The sequence below is a fragment of the Phocoena phocoena genome, chromosome 17, assembly GCF_963924675.1.
Source record: "Phocoena phocoena chromosome 17, mPhoPho1.1, whole genome shotgun sequence".
Lineage (NCBI taxonomy): Eukaryota > Metazoa > Chordata > Mammalia > Artiodactyla > Phocoenidae > Phocoena > Phocoena phocoena.
This window is the reverse complement of record NC_089235.1, coordinates 79,655,193-79,664,101: the sequence shown is the minus strand read 5'-3', so window position 1 is coordinate 79,664,101 and position 8,909 is coordinate 79,655,193. Positions and strand designations below refer to the sequence as shown.

Sequence of the window (8,909 nt, the reverse complement as noted above, 5' to 3'; positions counted from 1 at the left end):
TTCCAAAACAAAACCAGACCTAAACAGCCTCAAGGCCTGGCAGGAAAGGCAGGGAGGCCAAGCACACATCAGAAAGGCAGAGAGCCTGAAGCCCAAGGATCTTATTTTCCATCTCAAAAGCCGGGAAAGTGACAGCAAATTCAACCCAGAACAAAGGGCCTGAAAAAAGACACAACCGAAGCTGGGATGGGGAGGGGCCGCTTCGTGGGAAGTTGGAGGTGCCTGTACCCAGGGGAGGGGCGGCTAGGGGGGTAGGCAAAGACCAGACACCCCATGGGTGGGCATGCTTTGGGGTTCGGATGGCTGACTGGCGCCCGCGGGATCCCGGAACCTTGCTCGAGGGGGTAGGGCCGAACCTCAGGACCGGCAAAAGCTGACCTGAGGCCGAGTCCGAGCCTGCTACACGGCGCCCACCGCCCGTGACCTGCCCAACCTTCTAGAACCTTCAACGCTCCCCGTGTCCTGCCCGGACCCTCTGGAACCTTCCCCGCCCCTGCCATCCCCGTGTCCTGCTCAGACCTTCTGGAACCTTCCCAGCCTGCGTTCTGCTCAGACCTTCAGACCCTCCCTGTGGCCACCTTTCCTGCCTAGACTTATGGGACATTTTCCGCCCACCCGGCTTGCTCCACCTCAGCACAGGAGGAAGTCTGCAGAGGGGCTGCCAGGCTGGGCGATCTGGGAGGCACCAGGACTTCAGCGCAAGTTCCGGAGCCTGGGGTGCCGGTGCCTCAGGGGGCAGCCGCCCCTGCAGTTCCTCGGGGCAGGGCTCGGCTTTGGGCTGACCTGTACGTCCAGCACCCTGCGGCAGACTGTGTAGGGACGGGGAAAGCTGGCACACGGCAGAGCCCCGACAGCCCCAAGGGCAGATCAGGAGAGGCCGGGAGGGGCCGCAGGGTGGAGGAACGGGCAGCAGGAGGCTGGCCAGCGTGGCCCGGGCCGATGCGCCAGCACAGCAAGGGCAGGCTGCGTCTCCTCGGCCCAAGGACAGCTCTTACACCATCTGGGGCTGAGGCACGTCGTACATCTCAGCTTGACGAGGGGCCTTGGCGGTTCTGACTCATTGCCCCAGCCGAATATTCCCCGAGGAAGTGTCAGGAGCAGGGAACGGATTGAAGTAGAATGACCAGTAACATCAGGTCGTCAGCCACCCTGCTAACCCCACACGTACCCTCCGTCCTGCCCCCAGAGCCTGCGCTGCGGTGGCCTCACCGCCTCACCCCCATGTCAGGGTCGGGGCGCTGGGGCCCCTCTGGCACACCGGGCGGGACGGGGGGCCTCGGGAGGAGACAGAAGCTCCGGGCGTCAGTAGCCTGTTTAGGAAATGGGAACGGCAACAGCGCTACCCACCTCACGGGAAGGCTGCCAGGCATGGGTGAGACGAGTCGGGGCCCCAAACCATGGACCCCCTCTTAGGGGTGGCTCCGGCTGCGTGCTTGCTGGCCAGGGTCCCTGGGAGAGGGGGGAGTCCACAATCACACCCCCGTCATAGACTCTGCCCACGCCGGGAGCACGGGTTCCGGGGGGAAAGGAGACTGCGGGCCCCGAGCACAGGCCCCGTGGGGGGAAGCGGGGACCTTTCACCCTCCCGCCTGAGGAGGGGCTTGCAGTCCACCCCCCCAGTGACCCTGTCTTCTAGGTGCTCTCTGCTCCTCAGTGGGACCAGCAAGCCCAGACAGACAGGGCCTCGGCCACATCAGTGCCCTGGCAGTCCCAGTGCCACCGCCAGTGGTGTCTTTGCATCCCCCTCTCTGCCCCCGTGAGACTGGGAGACCCCCTTGCTGGCTCCTGCCTCCACTCCCTGGACCCAGCACAGGGCCTGGGAAGAGTGGACAAAACACATGCGGCCTCAAGAAATTAGAGCAAAGCCCTCAGCACTGCTTCCCACTCTGGTCCTTGTAGAAAAGGGATGAAAATACCCAAGGTCCCCTTTCATCCCTTGCTAAGATAAGGCACCTATCCATCTTGCTTCTTTCCCTCACTGGATGGGGAGGGAGGCCTCTTTCCCTCAGCCCCACCCCATCGGGTCCCTGCTCCAGACCCTGTCCCTGCTCCCAACAGCCACCCCCGAGCAGGCCTGCGTCACTGCCGGACTGGGCGCCCGTCCGTCTCTTTCCTCCCCCGCTGGAGGCCTCCAGCCCTGACCGCTGCCCCGGGTTTCCTGGTCTGGCCCAGGGACACTTTCTCCTCTGACGCGATCCAGTCGGCCGGTCCAGCGAGCCAGGGGAGATAAAAGGATGGGGCTGAAGGGGGCGGGGGTGCAGCAGGATGGCGCTGTGGGCAAAGGCCAGAGTGTGGATGGCAGGGCCCTGGCTGTCCCTTCACAGGGCACGCGCACTGGGCACCAGAGCCACTCCGACCCCCAAGGCGGTGCTGCCCTTCGAAGCCGTGCCCCGGTGTCCCGGCCACAGGTGGATGCGGGTGCTTCAGATCTGGAAGGAGCAGGGCTCTGAGAACATACACCTGGACATGCATCAGACCTTCCAGGAGCTGGGGCCCATTTTCAGGTAAAGCTCTCCCTGCCCACCTCGGCGAGAGCACCCTAACTTTCTGTCCCCACTGGCAGCTGAGTCCCTGCTAGGCGCAGGGGCGCCTGGGGAGTGGGGGTGAGGGGCAGGGAGGGGAATCCGCGGGGCAGGTCTGTGCCTTCGCTGCTGCAGACTGGGGCCTTCTTGAGCACGGGGCCGTGCGTGGCTCGCGGCTGGGAGCACAGAACGCAGACCCCAGAGGAGGGGAGGCCTCAGTGAGGCGGCGGGAGGGACCGCCCGCTCCGGGCCAGTGGCGGACTGGTTCTGCAGAGTGGGGCCCGGGGAGGACACGGCACCACGGCAGGGCTGGGAGCTTCGTCCCACAGGTGTGACGTGGGAGGGAGACACACGGTATTTGTGATGCTGCCCGAGGACGTGGAGCGGCTGCAGCAGGTGGAGAGCCCTCACCCCCGGCGGACGTTCCCGGAGCCCTGGCTGGCCTACCGACAGGATCGTGGCCTCACGTGCGGCGTGTTCTTGCTGTGCGGGCGAGTGGGGATGCGCACGGAGGGGGCGGGCAGCCTGGGTGCAGAGAGGAGGCCGGCCAGGGAAGACCCCGAAGCACGCCCGCCCGGGGAACCATCCGGGTGGGTGGAGAGACGGTGACCACTGGCTCCAGATGCAGATCCTGCCCATCCCCTGGGGGTCGTGTGTGCCCTGGGGCGGGGGAGGGGAGCCCGGCCCCTTCCTGCAGGGCCAGAGGAAGAAGGATGATGCCTGCCGTCAGGGAGCCCGCACCTGCACAGGCCTCCGAGGCGCTTGCGTGTGGGTTGGAATTCTCCCCTCGTCCAGGTCAGGGCCCCCCTGGAGGCCCTGCAGGCAGCGCCCCGTCGGCGCCGGGCTCTGCGTGGGTGTATTAGGAGAGACACGACTTGATTCCTGCCACACTGCAGCAGGAGGCTCTGCAGGGAGGGGGCGGTGGGGCTGGCACAGAGGCAGCATCGCAGGAGCCGGGAGATGAAGGTCTCCAGGGGCCTCGCCCACTCTGGGGTGTGACGAGAGCACAGCTGGGCCAGGCCTGCCTGGGGGCTCAGCCCCCTTCCTCACAGCGAAAGCCTCAGCCCCAGAGAGGGCCCGGGGGGGAGACGGGTGTGCCAGGCGCGGGGCCTGCCAGTTTGCACAGACCCCCGCGGCAGGCTCAGGCAGAGGCCCCCGTCTCCCCTGGGCGAAGCGCACGGGGCTGCCCTGAGGAAGAGCTGCTGCCGAGGCCCAAACGCGGGCAGCCTGCCCCCTAGGAACCAACAGGCGGCTCCCCGCCTCACCCGCTTCCCTCTGGGGAAAAGGAGGTGGGGTACAGGGCCGCGGCCAGCTGCTGACTCTGGACGCCCTGATGCCCCGCTCCCTGCTCGACAGAAACGGACCCCAGTGGCGTTTGGACCGACTGCGGCTGAACCCAGACGTGCTGTCGCTGCAGGCTGTGCAGAAGTACACGCCCTTGGTGGATCGGGTGGCCAGGGATTTCTCCCGGGCCCTGAAGGCGAGGGTGGTGCAGAATGCCCGAGGGAGTCTGACCCTGGACATCAGGCCCAGCATCTTCCACTACGCCATCGAAGGTGTGGGCCCGCCACCGGAGCGGGCTGGGGCGGGGTCAGGGAGGGCCGGGGGCAGGTGGTTGTGAGGCCCTGCGCTGCCTCGGGCTCAGGAACCCCCTCCTCCCCGCAGCCAGCCACTTAGTCCTCTACGGAGAGCAGCTGGGCCTCTTTGCCCAGCACCCGAATCCTGACAGCCTGAACTTTATCCACGCTCTGGAGGCCATGTTCAAGTCCACCGTACAGCTCATGTTCGTGCCCAGGAGCCTGTCTCGCTGGACGAGCGCCAGCGTGTGGAACGAGCACTTTGAGGCCTGGGACTACATCTTCCAGTACGGTGAGGGCGGGGGGTCGGGCAGTGCTGCGGCCAGGGACCCCAGGGCCCCCTCCACGCACCACAGTCTGGGGAGAACGGAGGCCACAGGAGGGACCTGTGGCTTCTTCATGGTCCCCAAGAGAGCTGGCAGTGAGGCTGGACTGGGCTGTTCCGAGAATGGGGGTAGGACACGGAGACCTGGGGGTATTGAGGGCCGAAGGGTAGGAGGATGACAAAAAAAGTGCTTCCCAGCACCAGACCCAGGGCCTCTGTCTCTGTGTGTCCCACAGCCAACAGAGCCATCCGGAGAATATATCAGGAGCTGGCCCTCGGCCACCCGTGGCACTACAGCGGCATCGTGGCAGAGCTGCTGATGCGTGCGGACATGACCCTGGACACCATCAAGGCCAACTCTATCGACCTCACTGCTGGGAGCGTGGACACGGTCAGGCCAGCGCCCAGCCCTTCCCATGGAACAGGGAGCCCTCCTGCCTCCAGGCTGCCCCCTTCCATGGCAAACGTCTCCTCCAAGCCCTTCCCCAGTCTACGGCTCCAGCTTCCCAACTGAGAAGGGGGAGCACGGGAGCCAGGCCTCAAAGGCAGGAGTCTGTGGTTACTCTCGTGGGAAGCCACGCTCCAGGCAGAGTGCAGAGTGGACGAGGCCCAGGGACATGCAGCAGCAGAGACCCCGGGGACTATCTAGGTCCTGGGGCGGGGGGTGGGGTGGGGGGGAAGGGCCGAGGCGCGGCTGGAGGCCCACACAGGGGACATTTCCCAGGGACAGAGTACCTTTGGCTCTCACTCAAGATCCTTTGGCAGTGACAGACTGATGGGAGGGACAGCAAGGGGCTCCAGTGTGTGGGCGGGACAGCAGGTGGCTGGCAACCCGGCACAGTGGGCAGGGTGGGCCCCGGGGTGTGAGCGCAGCCGAAGCTGCCGGTCTCTGGACCGAACCTGCATCCGCCAGCATCTCTGAGCGCCTGCTAGGCACCCAGGATCCTGAGCAGAGGCGCAGACCCCTGGTGCAGACACTCCCTGAGCAGGGGCTGTGGTGCAACCACAAGGTGAGAGCCCAGGGCAGGGCCTGTGCCTCAGGAGGTAGCTCTGGGAAGGCTTCCTGGAGAAGGAGGCCTTTGCGCTGGGTGTGGAAGGACCACACAGAAGTTAGACAGGCCAAGAAGAGGAGGCTGGGAGGGCAGCAGGCCAGGGCCTGCAAGAGCGGACAGCAAGGAAGGCTGTGAGGCTGAGCCTGGGGAACAGGGCACGTGGGCAGAGGAGGGCAGACAGGGTCAGGGCCCCTGTCAGGAGGGGCTTTGGGCACCAGGCCTGTATCAAAGGCTAGAGGGAGCCAGTGTAGGGAGTGTCTCGCTCAGACTCCAGCTCCCTCTCGGGCCACAGGGCAGAGCACGGACTTAAGCTGAGGGAGCAACAGGGAGCCGTATCTGCATATCAGGAGATGCCAGGGGCGCGCTGCCTTGGGGACGGCATTTAGGAGATATTCAGCCTCCCAGATCTCAGGCTGGGCTGGTGGACACCTCTCCCTGCACATGGAGATGATCCAGGAGGAGGAAACAGTTGGGGCCCGGGGTGGCTGGTTCATGTCAGGACCCCGTGTTCAGACCTGCCTGTGGCTGGCCAGGGAGGCGACCCACGGGGAGCGGATGGCCCGGGGCTCCGGAACCCTCCCCGCTGAATAGATGGCAAGAGTGGCCACCTCCTGGGCCCAGAGGAGGGCGCGAGCCAGGCTCTGAAGCGGCTGCAGGAGGCCCGGGTCTTCTCTGAGGTTGGGGACACCCTCCCCAAGGGATTCAGGGGAAGCAGACAAGGTGGCTTCAGGATCTTGACGGTCAGCTCTCTGGGCTTTGTCATCTCCGGGCACGCAGGTCCCCTGCCCCAGGGGACGGCGGCCATCTTTCTGGGAGGGATGCCCTGGGGGTGGAGGGACGCAGCCTGTGCCCGGGTCTGAGCCCTGGCCCCGTGGCTCCTGCAGACGGCCTTCCCCTTGTTGATGACTCTCTTTGAACTGGCTCGGAACCCGGAAGTGCAGCAGGCCCTGCGCCAGGAGAGCCTGGTGGCCGAGGCCAGGGTCTCAGAAAATCCCCAGAGGGCGACCACGGAGCTGCCCCTGCTGCGGGCGGCCCTCAAGGAGACCTTAAGGTAGGCGCGCTAGACCTGGGCTCCCCACCGCGGCCCTGGCCCCGCCGTCGGGACAGCCCGCTCGCCGCAGCTTGCAGGCAGATCCTGGGGCTGCTGGTCAGCAGCTTGGCCCGAGGCTACATCCCCCTGCGCCTCCTCTTCCTCTCCCTAAAGGGATGGGGGTGCTTCTTCCTCTGGGGTCTCACCGCAGTGTCCCGGGACCATCGTCGGTCGTGTCCTCATTGGCCCGGGGCTGCTCAGGCCGGGGCAGCTTTGGCTGACTCAGGAGAGGCAAGGAAGCAGCTCCTCGGGATTCGGGCCTCCCAGTGCCAGGAGCGAGCTGTGAGGGCGCTGGGGGAGCTGCCCTCGGGCCGTGGGCGCTGGGCTAGGGAGGCTGCAGAAGGGAAGCGAGGGCCCTGTCGCAGCTGAGGACCCTGTTGGCCGCCCCTGTGCTCAGGCTGTACCCCGTGGGTGTCTTCTTGGAGCGGCAGGTGAGCTCAGACGTGGTGCTGCAGAACTACCACATCCCGGCCGGGGTGAGTGAGGCCGCAGGGCTCCTCTGCCAGACACCCCGCCCTCTGACCTTCACCCACAGGGCATCTGACCCCGTCCCTCCCCACGTGTCTGCAGACATTGGTGAAGGTGCTACTGTACTCCCTGGGTCGAAACCCCGCCATGTTCACCAGGCCCGAGCGCTATCAGCCCCAGCGCTGGCTGGACAGCCGAGCCTCGGGTACCAGGTTCCCACACCTGGCCTTTGGCTTTGGCGTGCGCCAGTGCCTGGGGCGGCGCCTGGCAGAGGCGGAGATGCTGCTTCTGCTGCACCACGTGAGTGGGCCTGGATGGGGCCTGGATGGGGCCTGGGCGGGCAGCCTCCTCGGGACCTCAGGCTTCTGCTCCTGGGGCACCCGCCCTCAGGGCCCTGGAAGGCAGGGGAGGCCGGCCAGGCAGAACCCGCGCCTCTGTCCTAGGTGCTGAAAAACTTCCTGGTGGAGACGCTGGTGCAAGAGGACGTAAAGATGATCTACCGCTTCGTGTTGATGCCCTCTACCCTCCCCCTCCTCACCTTCCGGGCCATCAGCTAGTCACGTCGCCACTCGGTCGGGCTAGTCACACCACAGGCTCCCTCTGCCTGACCCCAGGCCACCACCCCTCTTTTCTCCCATGGGCCCTGCTTCCTGAGCCACACCACGGTCCAGGCAGCGCGTTGCACAAATGGAACAGCCCAGCCCTCCGAGGGTCCGGGCTTGCCAGCCTGTGCAGCAAGGCCCGAGCAGAGCTGGGGATGAAACTTGGTCGCAGGTCCTGGCCACGTGCCCGGTGCCACCAGGGCCCTGTCCTGCAAGGAGCACCGTCTGAGGGCCTTGGAGCCCCTGTTGCCCCAGCTCCAGGCTCCCTGTGTGTCCATCCAAGCAAAGGGGCCTCAGACGCCGCCCTTTGCCGCCCTGTCCAGGCTCTATGCCCTCCGTGCTAAACACTGCCCCCACGCAAGAGATGACAACTTGGGTGTCCCCTGTCCTGCTCGGTACCATTTCCAATGCCGTCCCTTTTGTCTGCAGTGCTCTGGCATGGACTTGCCCTTCAAGCTGGGTTGCTAGCTGTCCATCTACCTGCTCCACTCAGCCCGCAGGGGCTCCTCCTGGCAGTGCCAGCCCTCTGGGATTGTGGCTGAAGTGCCCAGCCGAGGGCCTGCATAGGCAGGTCAGCAGTCATGTTTACTAGAAGGGTAGCTACCAAAGAGCCAACTTGGACATCTGGGTCAATGGTACGCATCGGACAGCAGGAGGGATGTTGACCGCCTCCGGCAGGAGTTCGGGGGCCACAGAGAAGCCTCTAGAGGAGGGCGTGGGGCCATCTCGTGCTCCCTTTAGCGGAGCCGGTCTGGAGGGCCCCACTGCCCTCGTGCAGTGCCCCGTGCCCCAGAGCAGAGCAGCCACCTAACCTCATGGGTGGAAGAGGCTTTGAACAACTGAGAGCCAGCCGGGGTCCCCTAGTTGGCAGGAGCGTGTCTGTCCCATGCCACCTGGGGTCAGGTGACACCCCCAGGAAGAAAGGGGGCCCAGAGGCAAGAGGGGGTGCTGGGGCCTCTCCACTCTCCCTCCCTCCCCACTCCCACCTCGTCTGGTGAGAAGCAGGCACTCAGTCACGGCGAGGCAGTAGGGCAGGAGGAGTTGTGTTTCTGGCTGCGCCGGCCCTGCTGGCACTGAGCCACACCGCTGGCATCTGTTCGGTGCCAAGATCCCTGGAGGAGAACAAGGGCTTGCACACCCCTCGCCACTCCACTCCACCCACGGCGGAAGAGGCCTGCTGCCACCAGTGGGTCTTCGCTTGCACCAGTCTGGCACTGTGGAGGGGGACTTGGAGAACCATGGAGAAGAGAGGAGGTTCCAGACTCTGTGGTCG

General features: G+C 65.7%; 1 protein-coding gene across 2 annotated transcripts; it reads left to right on the top strand.

Moving 5' to 3' along the window:
* Window positions 1-2,260: 2,260 nt before the first annotated feature.
* On the top strand, window positions 2,261-8,000 carry LOC136136821 (cytochrome P450 11B1, mitochondrial). 2 transcript variants are annotated; one of them, XM_065895049.1, is made up of 9 exons: window positions 2,261-2,504; window positions 2,852-3,007; window positions 3,879-4,078; window positions 4,188-4,391; window positions 4,661-4,815; window positions 6,361-6,527; window positions 6,964-7,042; window positions 7,137-7,334; window positions 7,478-8,000. In XM_065895049.1, the coding sequence occupies exons 1-9, from the start codon at window positions 2,266-2,268 to the stop codon at window positions 7,589-7,591; spliced, it is 1,512 nt and encodes a 503-aa protein (XP_065751121.1). In that variant the 5' UTR covers window positions 2,261-2,265; the 3' UTR covers window positions 7,592-8,000. The 2 variants fall into 2 exon arrangements, with proteins under 2 accessions (XP_065751121.1, XP_065751122.1); XM_065895050.1 differs by lacking the exon at window positions 7,137-7,334 and having other exon boundaries at window positions 2,266-2,504; window positions 7,478-7,591.
* Window positions 8,001-8,909: the final 909 nt, after the last annotated feature.

What these genes read in the sequence shown, in the direction of transcription:
- LOC136136821 (XM_065895049.1), top strand. Translation starts at nt 2,266, where the DNA reads ATGGCGCTGTGGGCAAAGGCCAGAGTGTGGATGGCAGGGCCCTGGCTG. An exon ending in ACGTGCGGCGTGTTCTTGCT is followed by an intron (nt 3,008 to 3,878) that starts GTGCGGGCGAGT and finishes CCTGCTCGACAG; the next exon opens with AAACGGACCCCAGTGGCGTT. An exon ending in GGACTACATCTTCCAGTACG is followed by an intron (nt 4,392 to 4,660) that starts GTGAGGGCGGGG and finishes TGTGTCCCACAG; the next exon opens with CCAACAGAGCCATCCGGAGA.